Source organism: Myotis nattereri (genome assembly GCF_964212035.1).
Source record: "Myotis nattereri genome assembly, chromosome: 8".
In the NCBI taxonomy this organism is placed as follows: Eukaryota; Metazoa; Chordata; class Mammalia; order Chiroptera; family Vespertilionidae; genus Myotis; species Myotis nattereri.
Genome location: NC_138083.1, coordinates 12,768,182 through 12,792,419, shown reverse-complemented (window position 1 = coordinate 12,792,419; position 24,238 = coordinate 12,768,182). Strand labels below are relative to the sequence as shown.

The window sequence follows — 24,238 nt, the reverse complement described above, 5'->3', positions numbered from 1 at the left end:
CCCGACTCCCCCAAGTCAGCCCAGACAGGCTGTGATTTGCCTGCAGATTCCTTTGTGTGAGTGGAATGCAGAAAGATTGGTGAAAGGGAATCCTTCTCTCCTTAAAACCCACTTCAGAGATGCCATCAGCAAGACTTGGCCTCTAAGGTCTCAGTTCCACATTCCCACAGGTGCCCACACATTTGGCAAAGTCCTCAGTGGGGTAGCACAGACAGGATCCCACTTCTGCTTTGGCAGGAGAGTCAGGGTGGGCAGGGTGGTGGCCAGCTTTTCCTCAGCCAAGTCATGGCCATCAAGTTGCAGGCCTGGCTTGGGGTGGATCTGTTCTTAGAACTGGTCCCTGATTTAAGTGTGAGAAGGAATCTCTCAGCAGCAGTGCTCTGCCTTTGACTAGAGCTTTAAATGAAAAAAAGAGATCCTCCCCCTATTCCCTCTAGAATGCAGGCATCTGTTTCTCCTGCTGGTTGGTAAGTAGAAAATCAAATCTGAATGTTCCTGATACAGCAGCCAGGATCATTAAGATGTTCAACCAGGAACCCAGTTCCCAAGGCCCGAGGCCATATGTTTTCAATGAAAACACCACAATCAGAGTAAAGGCCTAAAGGGGAAAAGTAGCCACTCCCCCTTCCATTTAAGCTTCTGCCATTTCTCACACAAATGGAGTTGTGTGTTTTTTAATCCTCACCCAAATACATGTTTTTCCTTAATCCCAGAGAAAGGGGAAGCGAGAGGGAGAGAGTAAGAGAATTAAACCCGGGACCTTTGGTGCACGGGACAACACTCCAACCAACAGAGCCACACTGACTAGGGCTGGAGTTAGATATTCAGGGACTTCACTGGCCATGTGTCAAAAGAAGGAAGACTCTAATTTCCTCTGATCCAGTCATCCCATTGGCCCATCCTGTTTTCCATCCTTTCCCACCCCAGCCGGCATTATATTATCCCAGACGGGAGGGAAAAAAAACTTAGCCTTTCTTAACGGGAGTTGGTGTCTTCCCAGGCTGCTCTGCAGGACCTGCCTGAAGTGGGTGAGAGAGAGAGCTGAGTGCTTGAGTGCGGTGTGGGGATGAATGGGGATATGCAGGTCACCTGTGGGCCTTCAGCCACATGGAAGAGCCTGTTAGCATATTCCTGGTGCTCACTTCTACAGTCCCAGCCCTGCTCTAAGGAACAGGGGGCACACTAGCCAGGGAAGTCTCCTTACTTGCTGGAGAGCTGTGAGGTTTCTGGCTTACCAAAGGCTTTAATGTTTTCTCCAAATACAGCTCCTGCAAAGCTTGATTTGTCCTCAAGGTGAATCCGAATCATGTAGGGTTTTTATTTTTATTTTGAGAGAAAGATTGATCTGTTGTTCCACCCATTCATGTATTCATTAGTTGACTCCTTGTATGTGCCCTGACCAGGGATCAAATCCACAGCCCTCGGGTATCAGGATGATACTCCAACCAACTGAGCCACCCACCCAGGGCAGAATCTTGTATTTTTTTTAAAAGCAATTTTCTTTGTCAAAATGAAGGATTTGTTACTTATTTTAAGGACCACTTGGAAGGTCAGGCTTATTCTTTTGTCGTACCCCCTGTAAGCTGTGAGAAGCATTTGTTAGGTCCTGGTTCCTGAGAAATGATTTGCTGCTCTTCTTGATGGGGCTTCAGATTGTGTAGAGGAAGATGGGTCAGTGATGGGGGGACCTGGGGACTTTAGCATCAGCCTGGTCCTGGGGACCTGGTCCTCTGCACACAGGCAGTTTTCACATGCTGCCCTGATGCAAATGGGGAAGAAAATAGGGCTTTGCTTACCAAAAAGAAAATGGGGGGCGGGGAGCCACAAAAATGTAGTTGGTTTACACTGTGGCAAAGTGAAGTCCTACTTGCTGGTGGGAGGGCCAGCTGGTTCAATCTTTTTGGAGGACGATGTGGGGACACATATCAAAAGCCTGTAAGTGTCCCATGCTTTGACACAGCAGTTTCAAATGGTTTGAAAATTTTTTAAAAGGATAACATTTCATGACATGAAATTTATATGAAATTCAAATGTCAATGGCCATAAATAAAGTTTTGAATTTTTTAAAGCTTGTTTTCTCTAGTTAAATAAGTACCTACTTTTTTTTTTTTGCCTCTTAGCTCCCAAAGCTGAAAATATTCACTCTCTGGTCATTTACAAAACAAGTTTATCTACCCCTGGCCTACCCTAGAGAAATTCTTTTTATTTTTCGTTGTTGTTAATTCTCACCCAAGGATATTTTTCCTTTGATTCTTAGAGTGGAAGGAAGGGGGAGATAAAGAGAGAGAAGCATCGATGTGAGAGAGACACATTGATTGGTTGCCTCCCATTTGATCCCAGGGCAGGGATCAAGCCTGCAACCAAGGTACATGCCCTTGACTGGAATCAAACCCGGGACACTTCAGTCTGTAGGACAACACTCTATCCACTGAGCCAAACCAGCCAGCACTTCTTTTTTATTTTTGACTACAGGCCCAGTGCACAGATTCATGTACCGGTGGGGTCCCTCGGCCTGGCCTGCGCCCTCTCGCAATCTGGGACCCCTTGGGGAATGTCAGATAGCCAGTTTTGGCCCCATCCCCGCAGGCCCAATCCAGACAGGACGGAGCCCAATCCAGTGCGTTGAGTGTCTGTCCCCTGGTGGTCAATGCACGTCATAGCAACCAGTTGACCAATTGTTCGGTCACTTGGGCTTTTATATATATAGATTTTAGAGAAAGAGGAAGGGAGAGGGAGACAGAGAGAAACATTGATTTGAGAGAGAAGCATCAATTGGTTGACTCCCATATGCACCCCGATCAGGGATTGAACCCACAACCTGGGTATGTGCCCTGACTGGGAATTGAACCTGCAGCTTTTTGATATACAGGGTGATGCTCCAACCAGCTGAGCCACACTGGCCAGGCCTAGAGAAATTCTTACCCACTCATGCATTAGGAGACACCTACAAGAATATCTGTAATAGCAAGATGTTGTACACAAGCTAGATGATTGTCACTACAAGAATGGATAAACTGTGACACAGTAATATAGTGGAATACTATACAGCAGTTAAGAATGGATAGACAAATGTACAAAACCAGAATGAACATATTAACAGATAAATCTCAGACTCAATCTGCAGCTCAAAGCAAGCTGCAGAAGAATGCAGGATAGGAAGTACATAGAAAACCATGCAGAACAACGCTGTGGAACAGTGGTGCTCAAGGATGCGGACAACGTAGAAGAAGTGTGGAGAGAGGCTTCACACTCAACACCAGGACCCTGGGCCCTCTGGGGTGGGGGGGGGCGGGGGGGGGAGTGAGGAACTGCATTTAAACCACATTCCACCCACCCTGGCTTCACCTGTATCCCTGATCTTTCATTTCCTAATAGAGCAGTGAGCAACCGGTTCAGCGTATGTGCAAAATGTGCAAACCTGCAAATGCTCCTCATGCTCTCTGACTTCAGTCCTTTGCCCCAGCTCTGGTGAATAACAGACACTCTCCAAGGGCCATCCCAGGCCCATGACGCCTTCACATCGATCAGGATTAGCTTTAGTCCTGGGTGACAAAATCAAAATCAGCAATCGCTTCCCTGGAGTCTTTGAGAACCAGGATTCTCAGCATGGGGAGAAAAAGACAAATGAGGTTACGTGGGAACTCTGTGGTCCTGAAATCTAATTTAAAGCATAAATGTGACCTTGTATGTTGTTGTTTTTAAACTGTCAACCTATTCCTACCTCCACCCATTGAAAACACCTAGAAACAGTGACCATCCCAGTGGCATTCAGCCCCCTGAGTGCTCAGAATATGGTCTCCAAATGTCATTTGACAGTGAAGGGACTCAGGGCTCTTTGGAGAAACATCTGATTCCAGGACTTGGGCAGGACATGTACAAGATGAAGCTGAAGCACCCTCTCATATCAGACAGGAAGCAATCAGAGATTTCAGGGTCATGTCAAGATTCAGGAGCCAACTTGAGGAGGTTCCTACTGGCTAAAGATGGGAATTTGAGCCGTAGCCAGTTTGGCTCAGTGGACTAAAGAGTCACGGGTTTGATTCCGATCAAGGGCTCATGACCGGAATGTGTCTCTCACATTGATGTTCCTCTCTCTGTGTCTCTCCCCTCCCTTCCATTCTTTCTAAAAATCAATGGAAAAATATCCTCGGGTAAGAATTAACAAAAAAGGGGGGGATGGGAATTTGAGTATCATAAACAATAATAATGCACTGAAACAAAAAGTATACTGAAATCAACGAGTTCATAATAATTAAAAATTAGTCACTCTTGGGGGATTCAAAGGCATCAATTCATTATTGTAAGTAAAACTAAAAGGAGAGAATTAAGCATTTGTCCTGCCTTTCTTACACCACTGGTAGTCAAATAGTAAATGAGGGAAGTTTCTTTAACTTAAACAAAAAAACAGCTTTTTAGGAAGTTGCAAAAAAATTTTTAAAAAAAGTACAGGAAGCCTTTGGCCTGTGTGGCTCAGGTGGTTGGAGTGTCATCCTTTGCACCAAAGGGTCTTGGGTTCGATTCCCAGTCAGGGCACATACCCAGGTTGCGGGTTTGGTTCCCAGGCGGGAGGCAACTGATCCATGTTTCTCTCTCACATCGATGTTTCTCTCTCTCTTTCTCTCAAATAAATTTTAAAAAACAGTACAGAAAGGTCCCATGAACCCTGCACTCAGTTTCCCCCAGTACAATATCACAATCAGGAACTTGCCATTGGTACAATCCATACGCCTTGTTCAAACTACGCCAGTTTTACATGTACTCCTGTGTGTATGTGTGTTTATTTCTATGCAATTTTATCGCATGTGTAGATTCACATCAGCACAGGGAATTGTCTTTTTATAGTACCCTAGTTGCCAAAGAAGGAACACCAGAATTGGAATATCTCCATTTTGCAACTTCCAATAAAATCATGGAACTAAAAAAAAAAAAAATCATGGATCTAAGCTGTTAATATCCCAAAGGGAGAGAATGGGGCAACATGTGCCTCCTGATGAAATGAACAGCATTTTATGAAGTATTCTTACCAAAAAGTTCAAACCCAAATCTGAGCATGCCTCAAAGTCAACTACCATGTGATATACCACATTAATAGAATAAAGGACAAAAAACCCACGGTCATCTCAAGTGATGCAGAAAAATATCTGACAAGATTTAATACACTTTCATGATAAAAATACTCAACAAACTAGAAATAGAAGGAAATTACCTCAACATAATAAAGGCTATATGTGAAAATGTATGTGCCACAGCTAACATCATACTCGATGATGAAAGACTGAAGGCTTCTCTTTTAAGATCAGGAACAAGGTGAGATGCCCACTCTCGCCACTCCTAGCCAGAGCAATTAGGCAAGAAAGAGAAATAAAAACCATCCAAATTGGAAAGAAGTAAAATTATATCTATTCTCAGATGAAATGATTGTATATGTAGAAAACCCTAAAGATTCTAAAAAAAAAAAAAAGACACCTGTTAGAATAAATGAATTCAGCCAAGTTGCAGGATTAAAAATCAACACATAAGTATCAGTTGCTTCCTACACATGAACAATTGGGTGATCTGACAAGAAAATTACAAAAACAATTCTCTGCTGCGCAGGCAGCCTCACCCAGGTACCCCAGTTCCTGCTCCACTGAGAGTTCTCCAGTTTCCTGTCCCTCCACTGCCTCAGCCTCAATCAGGGGCTTTCTAAAGTCAGCTAGCTGAAGGCCACAGAAAGTCCTAAACTGGAGATTCTCCAGAAACAGGGTCTTCTCAGAAACCAGGCTATCCCCTGTGATTAAATTTTAGTTTCTCTTCCATTCTTGGCACAGGTCCGGGCTCACCTGGCCCCACCCATTCATGACTTCTCAGTTAAACTAGAGATGCCAATTTCCACTTGCTTTTTCTTAAAAAAAGTTTTATTTCTTTTAGAGAGAGAGGGAGGGAGGATAGAAAGATAAAAACATTGATGAGAGAGAATCATGGATTGGGTGCCTTCTGCACGCCCCCTACTGGGGATTGAGCCCACAACCCAGGCATGTGCCCTGACAGGGATCAAACCAGCAACCTCTTGGTTCATGGGTTGATGCTCAACCATTGACCTACACTGGCCAGGCCATTCATTTACTTTTTCACTTACACCAGTTGGGACTGCCCAATGAGCCTGGCTAAAAGCAGAGCCATGTGGCTGGGGAAGCACTTGAGATTTAGCTATGGCTACCAGCTTGGGTCCTGGTGCTGGGCTTGGCCAGAGCAGGCCCTGTCCCTACTTCCCAGCTCACCATAACCAGGAGGGGTTCCAATCTCCATTACTGTGGGAGCTGGAAGCCTTCAATGAAACCTGGGAAGATGTGCTCTCGCCTCTTCCCCAGAACCAAGGACCTGAGGCAGCTGCAGATGTGGGAGCACCCGTGGCCTGGGGGCTAGACTTGCTGTGGAAGGTCCTTGGGAACTAAGGCTGACTTGTCCCTGGGGGTGTCCTGGACCAACCTCTTCGCAGGCTATGCCACAGCCACTCTGAGCTCCAGGTTTGTTTCTCAGCTCAGCCTATAGCAGGCCCCAACCCCTGGGACGATCTCTGCCACTGACTTTGTCTCTAGAAGGCCCCAAAGAAGGAGTCCCAAGACTGCCTTGAGGCCTCTGTCACCTTCAACCTCCTCTGTCTCCTCACATGGCACCTGAATGTGTTGCCAGTGAAGACCTGCCCATCTGAGAACCTGGACCCACCCCCCCAGCCTGTCCGGGGCCCAGACCTTATTTATGCAATAAGTCCCACCCAGGCCTTAAGTTGTTTCCTCTCACCCCTTATTTATGAAGCATCAGCCCTGACTCATAAGAAATGTTTATTTTTCTACTGTTGTAATCAGTAAGGAATTGGAAAAAAACAAGAGCCAACTACCAATTTTCAGGAAATTGAGAGAACACAGGAACAGCAGGGGCTGCAATAAGCAAAATGTAGACTCTGGCAAACTCTAAAGGACTCTGGTTTCTTCAACAAATACATTTTAAGAAGAGAAAAATGGGGCCCCTATACTCTATAGCAGTGGTTCTCAACCTTCCTAATGCCGCGATCCTTTAATACAGCTCCTCATGTTGTGGTGACCCAACCATAAAATTATTTTCCTTGCTACTTCATAACTGTAATTTTGCTACTGTTATGAATCGTAATGTAAATATCTGATATGCAGGATGTATTTTCATTGTTACAAATTGAACATAAAGCATAGTGATTAATCACAAAAACAATATGTAATTATATATGTTTTCCCCGATGGTCTTAGGCGACTCCTGTGAAAGGGTCGTTCGACCCCCAAAGGGGTCGCAACCCACAGTTTGAGAACCCCTGCTCTATAGGGACATTTTAGAGTAGTGTGATTTAAAGAGCTATCCACCAGCCCTAACTGGTTTGGCTCAGTGGATAGAGCTGCGGACTAAAGGGTCCCAGGTTCGATTCTGGTCAAGGGCACATGCCCAGCTTGTGGGCTCGACCCCCGGTGCGGGGCGTGCAGGAGGCAGCCAATCAATGATTCTCATCATTGATGTTTCTATCTCTCCCTCTCCCTTCCAATCTGAAATCAAGAGCTATCCACCAATTGCAATGTAGAGACCTTATTTGGACCCTGATACAAATTTTATTTTTATTTTTTAATATATTTTTATTAATTTTAGAGAGGAAGGGAGAGGGCGAGACAGACAGGAAACATCAATGATGAGAGAGAATCATTGATCAGCTGCCTCCTGCATGCCCCACACTGGGGACCGAGCCCGCAACCTGGTCAAATGCCCTGACGACTAGGAATGGAATGGTAACCTCCTGGTTCACAGTGGATGCTCAACCACTAAGCCACGCCGGCCGGGCCAAACTGTTTTTAAAGTATGGATTTATAAGACACTAGACATGGGGACAGTGACTGGATATTCGTCACTATAAAGGAATTGCTATAAAATTTTAGATATAATGGTACTGCATTTTAAAAGTCCTTTATCTTTTAGATACACATACTGGAATAGTCACAAGTGAACTAGATGTCTGGAATTTGCTTCAAAGGAATTCAGGGTTGGGGATGTGGATGGTCAGATAGGGAGGAAACCAAGTTGGCCACAACTTGGAAACTGTTGAACCGCTAAAGCTGAGTTCAATGCACATGGAAGTTCATTATACTTCTTTGGTAAATTAAAAGCTTTTTTTAAAAGAGCAAGTGGGAAAAATGTGATTTAAGAAAGATAACCGCATCCGGACCCAACCCTTCTAGCTACTGTCCCACCCTCTGTTCATTTGGCTTCCACCTGAGTTTCATGTGGCTGCCCCATTCCAACCAGCACCACGGCCTCTCCAGCCAGGGAGGAGGAGCAGGGTGGGAAGGACATCTTAGAAGCCACACAAAGCACTTTTGTATCCCAGGGACCAGACAGTTATATGGCCATGCCTGGCTGCAGGAGAGGCTGGAAAAGGCCCTTTTTATTCTGGATGGCTATGTCTGAAAATCAGGGCTTCCATTATCAAGGGAGAAAGGGTGAATGAAGATCAGGGTTCAATTTGCTGCAGCTCTCATCCCTCTGACACTGGTACAGGCATGTGGGTGCCACAGATGGGTGCTCGGAGCTGGCAGCCGAGCTAATGGACATCTGGTGGGCCTGATGATGTTTAAATATGCTGTCATTTACATATACAAATTAAGCAATCTGCCTGAAGTCTCCTCTCCGCTTTGGATGCAGCAGCGAGTGTGTGGCTTCCTTTGCTCTCCCAGGCTGGGTGTTCACCTCTAGGAGCTGCTGCTCCTGGCAGCCAGGATGGTGGGAGCCATTTCCTGTGCTACAGCTAAAACCAAACCAGCACCTGGGCCTCTGATACGGCCCCAGGCCTGGCTATTTGTTCACCCAGTGCCTGAGATGGAGAAACTTGTTCAGTCTCTTCCCCTGCAGCTGAGCCACTGTGTAGGGCCAACCCAGCAGTGGATTCAACATCATGGGCACAGGACATCCCAAATAACCACTGCTCTTGTACCATCCTTAAGATTTTTGCCATATATTTTGCTTTTGAGTCAACCATTTTTTAAAAAAACACCTTAAATTTATTTTTAAAGGAATCTCCTACCATTGCTGTAGATGGAAAACCAGTACGCCTATACTAAAAAGAAGGTAACTGAAAGCCTAGCTAAGATCCTGCCAAAGGCTCTGAGCCTGACACCTGCTTTCTCTTTGTTAAAGACAAGCTAGCATTAAACTGACTTCCTCCTTGAGGCATTTAAATGGATCGAAAGAATTAAAAATGCAATTAATTTTTTTCATTACATCCTTCAAATGTTATTTAATGCCTGTCAGTCACCACCAACAGTAATTTCTCCTGGGCAACATGACTGAACTCTGTATACACCTGTTTCCCCATCTGTAATCTTATAGGAGTGTTGAGACTTATATAAGATCTAGCATGTAAAGTCGCAGCATATAAAGTGCCTAGCTCACAGTATAAGCACTCAAATGCTGGCTCTTATTATTTGTCAGTTTCATGAAGAAGAAAATGTTATTAAAGAACTAAATATAGCTTGAGGGGGGAAAACCGAGCAATTCAAACTTCAAAGCAGCAGGGAAGGGCGACATAAAACCACAAACACTTTATTTAATAATGGAAGACACTTTATTATTTTTTTTAAATCATCTCTCAACATTTCAACTCTTGGTAGAAATCAAATGCAAAACATCTGCATTTTTAAATTAGCATATATTTAACTTTCTCACTCACAGCAACTTCATACAGTAAGACACACACCAAGGAGGAGCATGGTCAGAGCAGTTCCTGTTCCAGTCCACGAACACAGTATTTCCGTGATGATACAAATACTGGACTTTCTCTCTGAGAACAAGCTAGCCATTCCTGCTTTTGTCCACTGCATAAGTACGTGGCATCACGGCTGGTTAAGTTACTGTAGTGCTGGAGTGATCTGGAAATGGAAAACTAGAGTTCTCAGGAGTGGGACAGGCATTACCCTTCTGAAATGTGGAAAGGAAGAACATCAAAGATGAATGCGCCAGAAAGGGGTGGTCTTAGTAATAAAGTTGGTTGAAATTCAGCTTTACATACACATTGAATATCTACATCTGATCTACTAGATATATAAAAAAGCCATAGAAGATTTGAAAAACCTTAAAATCACTCAACTGAGTTGGAAGAACACCAGCAAATTCACAGTGGCCTCAGGATTCAGCCAGATTTAAATTTGTTCAAGAGCTGAATACCTCCTTCCACCAGAAAACCCACTGAATGTAAATTCCTATAACATTCTGTACATCACAAACATTTATGGCTAGAATATATTATTATTTCACAAGGAACCAGTTTTATTTTCAAACTCTTGCCCCACTCCTGCTCTGCACCCCAAAAGGAACATCCAGGGGTCAGTGATTCACATGAGGAGTTTAAAGGGCCTTCTTGGGTTTGGAAGTGCTTAGGCTCAGCTGAGAATCTCCGGAGACACCTGTCTGATGGGTGCACGCCAACGCCTGCCCACTTTTAGTGCAAAAAGATCGCAAATGTTGCAGAGTCCTGGAAACAGATGAAGAGAAGAGGACTGAGATGGAGGGGTGATGGGAATCCCAAATGAGTTTCCTTCTGAAGCAAGACTGAAGAAGTCTGGAGTGCAAGGTTCACACTTGGCAAGTGGCAAAGACCAGGCTGTAGATCCGCAGGTGAGGTTCCTGACTCGTCACTAGGTCATCACAATCTGCAGGTACACCGACCTCCTGGCCCGCCCTAACCCCCGAAGTGCACACTGGAGGTAGGTGTATAGAGATTTATTGTAGGGAAGACAGTGGTTCTCCACTGACTACTCAGGGATACTGTCTCTGTGCCTCATCTGCCCCCACACTCTCTGCTCTACCTTCACTGCAGTGAGTGGAGGACACATCACAGAAGGGCATGAGATACTCCCTTGGAAGACTAAAGAACCCGGGCATTTTTATAAATAGCTACATAATATTTTAACCACTTTGAAACGCACAGCAAGTTGATTATTTATTTAAAAATAAACTTCCAAAATTACCTATTTACAGTACAGTAAGAGGGGCATGTGCAAACAACAGAAAGGGGGAGTCAGTCCTGCTGTTGAAGGTCCACACTTCAATGTGTTGGAGCAAAGTTCACAAACACCATGGGCTGAACTGAGTTGTGGTGGCCACAGGATGACATTCAGCTAATACTGTATTTGGGGAGGGAGTGGCAAAGGGGATGAGCCATTAGAAGAGGCCCAGTGTGGCAGGAGGGCTCATTTCACAAGCCAACAGGCCTCTAGCTCACCATTCCAGGAAGTGACCTGGAGGGCCCTTCCCAGTCCAAGTTGGCTTTGTGATGGGAAGGGTAGATGTGGCAAGAGTCCCTGGGATAGAAATCCTCTTTCATTTAAAAAAAAAAAAAGAAAAAGGGGGGGGGAGGGGTAAAGAGATTAGAAAAATGAATCTAAATAGAAGTGCCACCCTCTCCCTTGTCAGGCGACAAAGCAGCCATCAGCTGAAATATGTTAGTCACTAAGTGAACTCCTACATGGTGCAGCTGACCCATATCCCCGGCACCTACATGGTCAAGTGCGGTTCTCTGCTTCCCAGATCAATGCATGAACACATCTTCCCCATGAAACCAGAAAGATCAGTGGTGTAGCCCTTGTAGCAGAGGTGCAAGGCCCAGTTTATCTATACACGAGATGGGAGAACTGGGTGGACTTGTAGTTCAGCTGGTTGTTGGGCATGAACTTGTGCAGCTCACTCTTTTTGCAGCAGGGGTCATAATGGTAGGCGCTGAGGCAGGCATCACAGGAAACTTTTGAACATTGAGTGCAGGTGTTGGTGGCACCTGGGCGATTACAGAAGCCACAGCGGGAGGTGGCTGTGGTGGAGGACTTGGATTTTGAGTGGAGGTGCACCAGCTGAGTCTGGCCCGCATACTTCTCCCTCAGAGATGACCCATGGGCCAGGCTGTCATGGGTGGAGGACTTGCTGGGGAAGGTGCTGGGCTTGGAGGCTGGGGGACAGGGGAGCAGGCTGCCACAGCGCTGGCAGAGGGAGGAGCTACAGGACAGGCCGCAGTTTTGGCACTTGGATAGGGCGGACTCTTTGGTGGGGGGCGAGTGCTTATGGTAGAGAGGGTGGGCATCATTTCTGACCAGCCACACATCTGGTCGCAGGGCATCCTGCCTCCGGTATGCTGCCCTAGGTTCTGAGTCTGTGTAGAGATCCACGTCATCCTGAGCAGAGAAGTACGTGCCACGCAGCAGGCCAAGGCCATTGCTGGGGGAGGAGGACGGAAGGTCATCAGGACTGCCATGGGGGGAGCTGGACATGGTCAGGAGCGAGGGGGATGGGCGGATGATCTCATCCTTGAGGTCATCCCCTACCTCTGCCGCTACAGGCTCCTTCCGCAGGCTCAGCGAGGTCTTCAGGGGCGGCTTCCGGCTCTGACTCTCCCAGTAGCTGTCGTAGGCATCCACTGACCTCGAGAGTTTGGTCACACGCGGCTTGTAGTAGTCCTTGGCCCCCCGCTCGCTGGCCGACTTCTGGAGTGCCACTCGAGCCACTGAAGCAGGCAGGTGCTCCCGGGCCTCAGCCCGCCGCCGCAGGGCGTTGGAGCAGCCCCGCACATCCTCTGCACTGCTCTTGCGCTCATTTACCACATCCAGCTCGGAGTAGCCTTTGTCCTTGACTTGGGAGTGGATTTCCAACATCTGCTCACACTCCACCTTGGCCAGAAAGAGCTCAAAGGAGACCATCTTCACCTGCAGGGTCTCCACCAACTCTGTGAGCTTGTACACAGTCCCCAACTCAGGCACGTAGCCCATGTAGTTCAGGATGGTTCGGATGTCCTCTTCCAGTAGCGTGGACTTGACATAATAAACGAAGGGGCCGGTGTAGGTCTGGAAGGAAGGGGGACAAAGAGAAGGGACTTTCTCTCTGACACACGGGAGGCTGCCTCAGAGCGCAGCACATCCTAGTCTGAACTGGAAGCAGGAAACCACAGAAGGGAAGGGAGTGATCCCAACAGCTTCTCACTACAGGAGGCAGAGGCTAGCGCTTACCAACAGCTCAGCGCCCTGGTGTGAGGGAAATGCTGCACCACTCCTATCTTAAGCACAGGGGACAAAGCCTTCAGTTAGCTTTCTACTCGGCACCACAGCCCTACTCCCTGTAAGGAGCAGGGCAAACTCGGTGAGGAACGAGGATCAGAAGCAGGGCCAGATGAGCAATGAGAATATTCCTTTCTGGCATTTCTAAAAGGTCTGAAGAGCCGAAACCGGTTTGGCTCAGTGGATAGATCATCGGCCTGTGGACTGAAAGGTCCCAGGTTCGATTCCGGTCAAGGGCATGTACCTGGGTTGCGGGCATATCCCCAGTAGGAGATGTGCAGGAGGCAGCTGATCGATGTTTCTCTCTCATCGATGTTTCTAACTCTCTATCTCTCTCCCTTCCTCTCTGTAAAAAATCAATAAAATATATTTTTAAAAAATAATAAAATAAAAAAAATAAAAGGTCTGAAGAATACAGGTGGAGCAAAAGTAGGTTTTAAATTGTTCATGTGGAAAATAATAAATAATAATACCAGAAAAAACTTGTGTTTCACGTCCTCACAAACTGTAAACCTACTCTTGCCCCACCCTCGAGGTCAGACTTAAGACCCTGACTTAGTGAAAACCCTCCTGAGCCATCACTGCCTTCAGAATGATTCAGAATTCTCTCCCAGATTCCTCCTCCTCACTCCTCTGTTACTACTGGTCCTCTACAGCAGCCTCCTAACTGGTCTCCCTGCCCCACTCTTGCCCATACAGTCTACTGCCCATACACCAGCCAGAGGATTCTCTTCAAATGTAAACTAATCATGGCACCGCCTTACTTTTCAATCCCCTTAGGACAAATCCAGGCCCTCTGCCCTGGGCCTCAAGGTTCCACACAACCTGGGTGCTGCCTGCCTTTCTAACTTCCCAGCAGCAGATGTGAGCTGCCAGAGGTGGGGACCCAGTTAAGAGATGACATTTAACAGACAGACAAGGTGAGAAGCCATGGGGGTAATTCTGGTTGTTATCTCAAAGGCGGGGGGGAAACACGGGAGAGTCTGCAAGCAGAGGAGGAATGTGATCAAACTGGCACAAGCCCTCGCAAGACGGACTGGAAGGGACAAGAAAGCAGAAGGGAGACCAGTGTGGAGGGCCCTACCTTAGACCTTACCTTAATGCTTCTGAATTCCTTCTTCCATGGGTAGAGAAAGAGGTTGACACCCACCGTTTCCAGCACACTGAAGGCGCAGTGCAAAGCCCGCAGGCTGGAGGAGCTCAGCGCACGCAAGGAGCTCTCCACCACCTCATAGAACTGGATCAGCCGGAATCGATAAAAGGGATCCACCTTGTGCAGACTGAGCAAGGTCGAGGCTGCCACCCGCAGGTACTCATCATTGCCAGGCCGCTGCTTGCTGGGGGTGGCGTCCACTTTGCCCTCATGGAACTGCACATACTTCCGAAATAAGTCATCCTTATATTTTGTATCCATTGAACTGGGCTTCCCCATCAGATCCAGGGATGAGGGGCTACCTTATCTCCTCCATGGCCTCTGGGTTAGAGGCAGGGACATGGCTAGAAGCACTAACATGTTGCCCACCTGGACCAGCGGAGTGTTCTGGAAGGGGAAGAACGAGAAGCAGGTCATCCCTTGCAATGGTCCACATATCAGCTGTGGCAAAACAAAACACAGAACTGGCCCAAGGTACAGTGGGCACCACCAGTCCTGGGCCCCATTTTGCTCATTCATTCAGCACATTTACTGAACACGTACTGCATGCTCCCAGGTGAGCTCATAAATGAAAAGTATTAGGGGCACATAACCTGGTTTTGTGGGAGGAGTAGTGTTAAATCCTCCTGAGGCCGTGACAGACACAAAAGATGAGGAGTGTGCCAGGCAAAGAGGTGGACGAAAGGTGTCACAGCAGAGGTGTCGGAAGGGAGAAAGGCCCTGAGCTAACACTATCAGTGTTTACTGCGTCCCAGGGACCTACCTGTACTAACACATTCTGTCTTCTCAAACAACCCTCAGAGATAGATACTACTGTTATCCCCATCTTACAGATGTAAAAACCAAGACTTAGAGACACTAAGAAACTTGTTGAAAGTTAAAAACTATTCAGAAACAGATCTGAGATGAGAGACCTGGCAGTCTGGTTCCAAAGTCCATGCCTGTAACACCACACCCTGCTTTCCTGAGGCAGGAAGGAAAGAGCTTGGCTATGAACAGAAGGACGCCCACAGTGCGGCTGCAGCAGTGAGAGAAGGGGAGATGAAGCTGCAGGCAAATGCAGCATCCCATTCCCCAAGGCCTCAAAAGGCACGTTAAGAATTTTATATTTATTCCAAGAGCCATGTGAAGCACCTGCCTGAAGAGTTCAAAGCAATGGGAAGTGGGACATGATCCTATTTGCAATTTTAAAAAGAGACCACGCTGGCTGCTGGCCCCTGGAGAGTGCTTATATCTGCCTGTGATGGCCCGCATTCCCCTTTACCTTAAGAGCAGTTTACAGTTCTGCTGGGAGAGGATAGAATGTTCTGAGCTGAGATACACACAATTTATATGCTCTTGCTGTCTGCTTGGCCACCCGTTAGTAGCACATTTACAGATCCAGCAATATTCTTCATGCCACAATGCTGGGAGCAAATTGGATTTATTGAAGGATATTGCCAGGGCCAGGGGCGGGCAACATGGCACAGGGGTGACAAACAGATTCCGAAGCAAGGCTTCCTGGGTGTGAATCCTGGGTCTGCTTTTCTAGGTTACTTTGGCAAAATACTCAACCCCTCTGGGCTTCAGTTATCTCATCTGAAAAAAGGGGTTGATAATAGTACCCAGAGTCCAGAGTTGGTGGGAGGATTGTATGCAATCAGTATGCTGGCTTAAAAGAAGTCCTTGACAGACAAGCAGCCATTCCTGTGTCTGAAGGTGCTATACCCCCCAAAATGCCAAGCTTTCTCAGGAAGGTAAGATCAGAGTGGGACAAATCTCACAGGATATGCATTTTCACACTCACCTGTCCTTCCTTTCCTGATCACAACACCATGGGTGCAGGGAGCAGGGCCTGTGCTTTAGAAATACCTGCTGTCTGAGTGAAGGAGGCTCCCAGCAGTGGGAAATGGCATTTGACCCCCTGACCAAGGTCAAAGGCTCTACATGGCAGTCTTTCCCTTCCCTCAAGTTCCACCCACATGACCTGTCTGCTCCTCAAATACAACAAGCTCCTTTCTATCTCAGGACCGTGGCACATGTTCCTTTTGCATCTTCTTCCTCTGACTCTTCCCATAGCTGGCTCTCTCATTCAGGCTTCAGCTCAAATAGCAGCCGTCCCTGACAACCCCAGCTCAGTAACTCCCACCTTCCCAGTTCTTTATCCACTCATCCTGGGATAATCACCATCTGAAATCATCACCGTATTTATTCACTTACTAACTTCCTCTCTTTGTCTCCCCCCATTACCCAGTAAACTCCACAAAAGCAAAGGACCACATCTGTTTTGTTCACCATGTTGCCTAACACAGGGCCTGACACTGAGTGATGAAACAGGTTAAATGAATGATGCAAAGGATGTAAGCAATCATGATGCCACCCCTTTAGTTTCTTTAGCTCGCCCAAGAATCCTGGCGATCAGCTGGAGAGAGGAGCAGAGGCTCCGAGACAGGACATGCTCTACGTCCTAAGTAGCTCCGGGTTAGAAAACGGTGGACCCAAGGTTCCAAGCCTGACCTTCTGACTTGGAGCCTGTGGTGCTCCCATCACCCCACGATTCCTGAGTTCATCAAGGATTTACGAAGCACCTACCTCGTGCCAGGCACTGGGCTGGAGGCAGTGTGGGCGGATACCAGGTGGTAGGAACAATAAGGGACAGAGTTGAGAAGACATAGTCCTGCCCTCAATTCTAGTTGGAAGACTTTACTGTCTAGTATCAAACTATGTGTGTTCTCTTGGAAAACAAAATTGCATTGCAACCTGAGAGAAGACATCACTGTCCTTGCTAATAGAGACCCACATGCATTTATCACTTTTTATTTATCTAAGGAAAGCTTCCATCCTGCCTCCGGCCCCAAGGACTGCTTGTTGGTACCTGAGAACAATTTAAACAGAGGGACATCTAGCCTCCTAAACACTGCTGTGAGTTTTCATTCAAGAAAAGTCAGCCTTGAGCCCTTAGAACAGTGGTTCTCAACCTTCCTAATGCCGCGACCCTTTAATACAGTTCCGCATGTTGTGGTGACCCCCAACCATAAAATTATTTTCGATGCTACTTCATAACTGTAATTTTGCTACTGTTATGAATCGTAATGTAAATATATGATATGCAGGATGTATTTTCATTGTTACAAATTAAACATAATTAAAGCATAGTGATTAATCACAAAAACAATATGTAATCGTATATGTGTTTTCCGATGGTCTTAGGCAATCCCTGTGAAAGGGTCGTTTGACCCCCAAAGGGGTCGCGACCCACAGGTTGAGAACCACTGTCTTAGAAGATGATTTCTTATTTTTATTTATTTTTTTTTAATATTTTTATTGATTTCAGAGAGGAGGGGAGATAGAAACATCAATGATGAGAGAATCATTGATCAGCTGCCTCCTGCACGCCTCCCACTGGAGATCGAGCCCACAACCCAGGCATATGTCCTTGACCGGAACTGAGCCCGGGACCTTTCAGTCCGCAGGCCGACGCTCTATCCACTGAGCCAAACCAGCTGGGGCTCTTATTTTTATTCTTTTTACAAAGTCAGCCACCCTCAAGCTCTGCGTCTGCTGCTCTGTAATCACACCACATCCACACCCTTGTTTGTTGCTAGCAAACAATAAGCAAGGAGAAGGGATCCAAACAGCCTAGTTGGTGTTCAAAATCCTAAAGTCAAGGATGAGAACACATCTAAGAAGAATCTTGTACCAACCTCGGTAGTGAGAAAAACGGTGAAAGAAAATGAATGCTAAAAGATAATTAAGGAAAGGAGAGACGGAAACAAACAATTATTGAGGTCCTATGTGCTAAGCATTGGGCTTTCTGCTTCAACTCCATCATCCTGTCTAAACCATGTAATAATGCTATGAGGAAACCAAGTCACTAAATAATCTGCCCAACAGAGCTTCAAATCAAAGCTGCAATTTGAATTTGAGTTGGCCAATCCTGGCACCTGTGCTTTTTTCCCATTTGTCTTATTTATTGTGAAAATTAATACCATTCACCAAGAGATTGGTATATAAGGGCCTTCTGCTGAAGCTCAGTGTAATTCAATGAAATCCACAGGACGGCCCCAAGGTTAAAGAGGAAACTGAGGCTCAGAGAAGCCAAGTCACTTGTCCTAAGTCACAAGACTACCTAAGAAGTGGATCTGAGATCTGAACCTTCCTCGGATGCCCAAATCCTGGCTCAAGCTCTCAGCTGCACTGCTTTTAAGCAAAGCTGTCAGCTGGGTCTGCTGGACAGCTCTACTTGAAAGGGCTCAGCTAAGCTAGAAGGCCCTATGGCAGGGAGAGCAGAGTTCCAAAATTCCTGTAGTGGCAAAATTCATTTTCTCACACACAGTGGGGCTGGAAGCTCTATGATGTAAGCTTCAGGGCCAAGGGAAGAGGCTGGCCAGAGACTGGCCAGTGGTGAAGCAGCTGACATCATCCGTCCTGATTACATTTTCTGAGAATACAGGCTGCATTATAGCTGGTCATAGCAGGTGTCTTTTCTGAGCATAGAACCAGCAATTTATTTCCAACACTCTGCAAGAACTGAAAACACGCTCACTGCAAAAACAGTGTGGTTACAGACCAGACAGCACAGTGACAGAAGCTGTTAATTTCTCCAGGCAACCCAAGCACTGGAAAGCCAAGATGTGCCAGTCTGGCGGAAAAAAAAAAAAAAAGGCACTGAACATCCCTAACAAAGTCAGGCGGGTGCTCAGAGCCAAAAGGCTTGGTCAGCACTTCACTGATTTGCTTTTCAAAAGGGGCACAACCTGGACCTCCTATGAAAAGCAAATCAGTGAAGAGCTAGATAGGAGGAGGCGGCTTTTTAATTATTATTTTTTAAACATCACAAAGGAAAACTTAATCTGTTTAAAACCCCACTGAATGCAACTGAAATGATTCTGGGAAGCAAAGCATTGGCTTGGCTTTTCCTCAGCTGGCCCATTCAAGCAGAAACATTCCCCAAGCTGCATAGGAAGGCGCCCCCTCCCTGCACAGCGGGAGCTATTTTGGTCCCAGCACTGCCCCAGTCCTCAGGTTCACAGATCCCTGGTCTAGCTTCCGCGGGCTTGGACGCCCCTCGGCCTCCCAGCAGCGGCGAGGCCAGAGCAGTTCAACCCTGTCACCTCCTCACCCCACTCCTTTGCACTCGTTTCCAAGCCCGAGGCTCTGGGGGCATATCCTAGACAGCTTCCGCTGGCTGTTAAAGAACAGAGGGTCCCCACACCCCAACCAGATTCCAGAGAAGGTCAGAGACAGACAGAGGCCTCCCCAACCTCTGAAAATAACCCCGGCGGTGCTGACATCGGGCTTCCCTGGCGGCAGCTGCCTCTGCGAGGGGCTCTGGAGGAAGCAGTGTCCCCTCCCTGCAGGGGACAGAAGCGGGCGGCGGCTATTCCCAGCCTGGTAACCTTGGAAGGCCACGTCAGTGATAACAAAACAAAACAAACAACAAAAAAAAATCCTAGACCCAAACTCGGGGCCTCCCCACGGGCCCGTGAATGAACTGACAGCAGCTATCATCTATGGGACGCCTGCTGTATGCCAGAGATGGTGCTGCACAGGCATTAGCTCATTTCATACCCAGTACAGTCCTAACAGGCGAGCTCACTCCCATGTAACTAATTAATTAGGCAACTGAGGCTCAGAAGATTCAGTGACTTGTCCAAGGTCACACAGCGAGTACAAGCCCAGGTCGACCGCCAAAAATCGGGCTGAGGACCACTGCGCCGTCACGGCCCCACGGTGGAAGCGGGATGTCCTCCTCCTCGGTTAGACGCCAACGAGGGGGTGTTCCTCCTGACTGCCCAGAGCCACCCATGTCTGGCCCTAGGGGTCTGCCGAGCAGTCTCTGGGGGAGCAGGGATCCTGAAGACACAAGCTGGGCCCCGGGGTGCGGAGAAGGCGGGCCCGCCCGTCATTCCCGCCGTGCGGGAGGGGACTCCGCTCCCTGGACGCCGAGACGAACGCTCCCTCCGCCTGGGAAAACCCCAGAGGCTGTTTCCGTCGCGGTCACCGCACTTACCCCGCCACTGCCCCCGAAGACGCCCGGCCGAGGGAAGCGAGAAAGAGCCGCGGCCGCCGCCAGACCAGGCCGGGTGGGCTCTCGCCGCTCCGGGCGGCTGCAGGGGCTTGAGACCTGTACCCCGGTGCCAGCGGCGACCCGGAAACAATCGGCCAGGAAATGACGTTCCTCGGAGGTGGGTCCGAAGGGAGGCCGGGCCGCGGCTGCGCGCTGGGCCGGGAAAAGCCGATGCCCACGGGCGAAGGAGGAAGGAGCGGAAGGCAGAAGAGCGGGCACAGAAGCGGCGGAATTTCACTGTAGAGACTGAAAGGCACGACCCGGGCTAGGGCCTGGACCCGGAAGTAAACGGATCCGGAAGTGACGCACGCCGTCCGCCCCTGGATGGCAGCTAGCCGAGTTGTCATGGGAACCGGTGAGGAGCGGGGCGGTGGAGTCCGAGCCGCTAGCCCAGACTGAGCGACCCTGGGCCTCCGCCTCCCGGGCTTGCCCTCCGTGGAGATGACCCCGGAGCTGTGCTCTCGCCTGCCCCTGGCAGAGGCTGACAGCTGGATCCCTCGCTTCCTTTTTACGGGCGGAGAAGCCCAGGCTTAAAGAAGCAGGAGAAGCCGGATCGCGGAGACTGAATCCAGCCTAGAGAGCACGGTTGATGCTACAGGCTGTCCTCCCAGCTTGGCCTTTGCCACTTACTAGCTGCCTGACCTTGGGAAAGTTGCTTAACCTCCCCGCGCCTCAGTTTTTTCACCTGTAAAATGGAGTTGTAATAGTACCGTCTCCTGGGAATTCATGTGAGCATTGAGTTCATATATGGAAACCGCTTATTACAATAGTTGGCAGAAAGAGCTAAATATATTTTCTTTTTAAACCTGGTTAAGGTAAAAGAAATTACCTCTCTCTGCCCTCAATTTCCTTAAATGGAAGTCGGCAGTGGGGAAAACCAAGATAGTGCCTCCTTGCTTTTTGACTTTTCAACAGGCACCTGTGGTAGCGGCGTGGGCTACGCTGGCATCAATATTGGTGGCTTGTTACTTCATTTCATGGGTTTGTCTTTGCTCCCACCCACCACCTTGCCCATAAGCTCCCCGAGGACTCGGTTTCTGTGGTTCACCACTCACTGAATCTCTAGTACGTACTCAAGACTGTTGGGCATATTTGCAACTGAACCATTCATTCTGTCTCCCTAACTTATCCCAGACATTTATTAAAGACTAGAGCCCATTCCATGCCAAGTTCTCTTGCCCCAACATGCTCTTGGCTCCCTGCACTTCTCATGCTCTTCTACCCTCCTGGCCTCTGTGCCTCTATATGCTGTTCCCACCGCGTAAATGTCCTTCCCCTCACCTCATCCCTTCCTAGTTTTTCTGGCTTCCTGCCCCAGCTCAGTCCTCACAGCCTTTCTGGAAGCTTTCCATGATTTTTCCCCGGCAAGGACCAGCCTTCCTCTGGTTCCCTCAACACTGTCATCATTTTTCTAAAATATTTTTTATTGATTTCAGAGAGGAAGGAGAGGGAGAGAGATAGAAACATCGATGATGAGAGAGAATCATTGATCAGCTGCCTCCTGCACACCCCCAACTGGGAATGGAGCCCAAAACCCTGGCATGTGCCCTTACTGGGAATCAAACTGTGACTTCCTGGTTCATAGGTCCACTCTCAACCCCTGAGCCACTCGGGCTGGGCTGTCTTTCATCATTTTATCTCAGCTCCTAGCCACAGTGGATTACATTTTTAAACCTGACTCCCCCCACAAGACCTGGAGCTCCTTATACATCTGTTTTCCCTGAGCTCTGAACAAGCCTGATCATGAGGTGCCCAATAGTTGATCCTTAATGGTAGGATTCTCTCTCAGCCTTGGTGTCCCCAGCTAAAGCCAGTGGGCTCGTCTCAGGAGTCAATGACATAGTACATGGGGACGCATTTGGAGAACCAACAACCTGCTATTCAAGCAGCAGCGATTACTATATCTGTTGCTGTCTGAGCATCACTCAAGGACTTTATGTACTTCAGCTTTTATCAGCTAATGTTTAAGCTCCTCTCTAATCACCTGCAAGGTGATAGTGTTTACAGGAATTCCAGCTTCATCCAAACTCTCTGACTTTGCAACAACTCAAAACTGTCCTTTGGAAACTGTTGTAAGACTGCATGAGCCTGCTAATAAGTCCCTTCCAGCTCTGTGGTTCTGTGACAGTCAAAAAGGAAACAGATTTTTAAGGTTTTACCAATAGGAAACCTTGGTCATTGAGACTTGGTGATATTTCACATCAGAAAAGACCCAAAGTCACTGAAGAGAGCCATGTTTCTCATATTTTAGACAGGGTTGAAGGCCCGAGATTTCTTTGCTTGGTGATGTGGAATCACAGTATCTTTTACAGATTTTATTACATAATGATTAGCAGGTTATATAACAGTCATATGACAATGATTAAGCACCTCTGCTTCCTAAGAGCCAACAACAGGAACAATCTACCTACTTCTGTCTTATAGGGGGGTGGTGTTTTTTAATCACAAAAGTAACACATGAATTCCAGCAATACAGGCATGTATAGGGCAAAAAAGGAAAGCAATCCAATGACCAAGCAATTAATTTCCTGGCACCTACCAGAAAAACAAGTGTAAATACACAAGAGACCTGTCACTTCATTGTGTGGCCCAGTGGTGGAGTATCAACCTATGAACCAGGAGGTCAGAGTTAGATCCCCAGTCAGAGCATGTGCCCAGGTTGCGGGCTCAATCCCCAGTAGGGGGTGTGCAGGAGGCAGCCGATCAATGATTCTCTGTCATCATTGATATTTCTCTCTCTCTCTCCCCGTTTCTCTCTGAAATGAATAAAAATATATTTTTAAACATTCCAAAAATAAAAATTAAAAAACATTCTAAATGTCCATAAGTAGGGGAATGGTGTATCTGTACCAATGATTACTATGCATCACTTTTAAAGGATTACATAACTCTGTGAGGCATGCAGTGGAAGGAAAAAGATATACCCTGGAATGGAAACCAAAACATCAACCAAGACTAGATATTTTCTAAGGATGCGTATATATCGGGACAACAATACAAATGTAGATCATTTGTTTTTCCAGTCATTCCACAAATTCATATTATGTGGTTTTTTTAAATGTATTTTATTGATTTTTTTACAGAGAGGAAGGGAGAGGAATAGAAAGTTAGAAACATTGATGAGAGAAACATCGGATCAGCTGCCTCCTGCACACTCACCACCGGGGATGTGCCCGCAACCAAGGTACATGCCCTTGACCAGAATCGAACCTGGGGCCCCTGAGTCCAAAGGCCAATGCTCTATCCACTGAGCCAAACCGGTTTGGGCAATATTGTGTGATTTAATTTCTCTCCCCCACAGCAGTCAGTTATCTCCATGAGGAGATAGCCACACCTGTTTTGCTCACAATTTTATTACTACTATCTGCCCCACATGCAATAAGAGGTTCAACAGTATTTATTCCTGATGGAATTTTTCATTGATGTTCGGTTTAAAGGGCATAACTGAGCAAAACAGATACAGCTCCTGCCCTCAAGGGGAGCCAGCAACAGGAACAGTCTTCTTATCAGAAAGACAATAAACTAGGAGTAGGATGAACTAAAAATCTATAATTCAAAATCAAAGGTGGTAAATGTTATGAGAAGGGTATAGAGCTTATAGAATGGAGAGGGGACCTTTGACAGGGCAAATTGGAGGAGGTAGCATTTGAGCTGGGCTTTGAGTGAGTTGGACTTGTGAGGATCTCCAGCCTTCCTTCCAGCTGGAGGGAAGAAAGCAATCGAAAGAAAGTCCTGGAAATGGAAACTCGACTGTCTCCAAGCATATAAAGTGGGCATTACTAGAGAAGGATGGTCTCATACTATATGTAGTACCAGCCATTAGTATTAATATAGTCATCATATCTGGCTTACAGGGAGTCTTCAATAAATATTCTAGTGAGAAAATCTATGTTACTGAACCCCTACCATGCTCCAGCTGATGGTTGCCAATTTCCCCACTAATTGTGATGA

The 24,238-nt window shown here is 47.3% G+C and overlaps 1 protein-coding gene across 1 annotated transcript; it reads right to left on the bottom strand.

Moving 5' to 3' along the window:
* Positions 1-9,590: 9,590 nt before the first annotated feature.
* SPATA2 (spermatogenesis associated 2) lies at positions 9,591-20,380 on the bottom strand. The gene is made up of 3 exons (XM_081096710.1): positions 20,231-20,380; positions 14,182-14,625; positions 9,591-12,875 (listed from the first exon to the last, which is right to left on the bottom strand). Exons 2-3 carry the CDS (start codon positions 14,515-14,517, stop codon positions 11,655-11,657), a joined length of 1,557 nt encoding a protein of 518 aa, XP_080952836.1. The 5' UTR covers positions 14,518-14,625; positions 20,231-20,380; the 3' UTR covers positions 9,591-11,654.
* Positions 20,381-24,238: the final 3,858 nt, after the last annotated feature.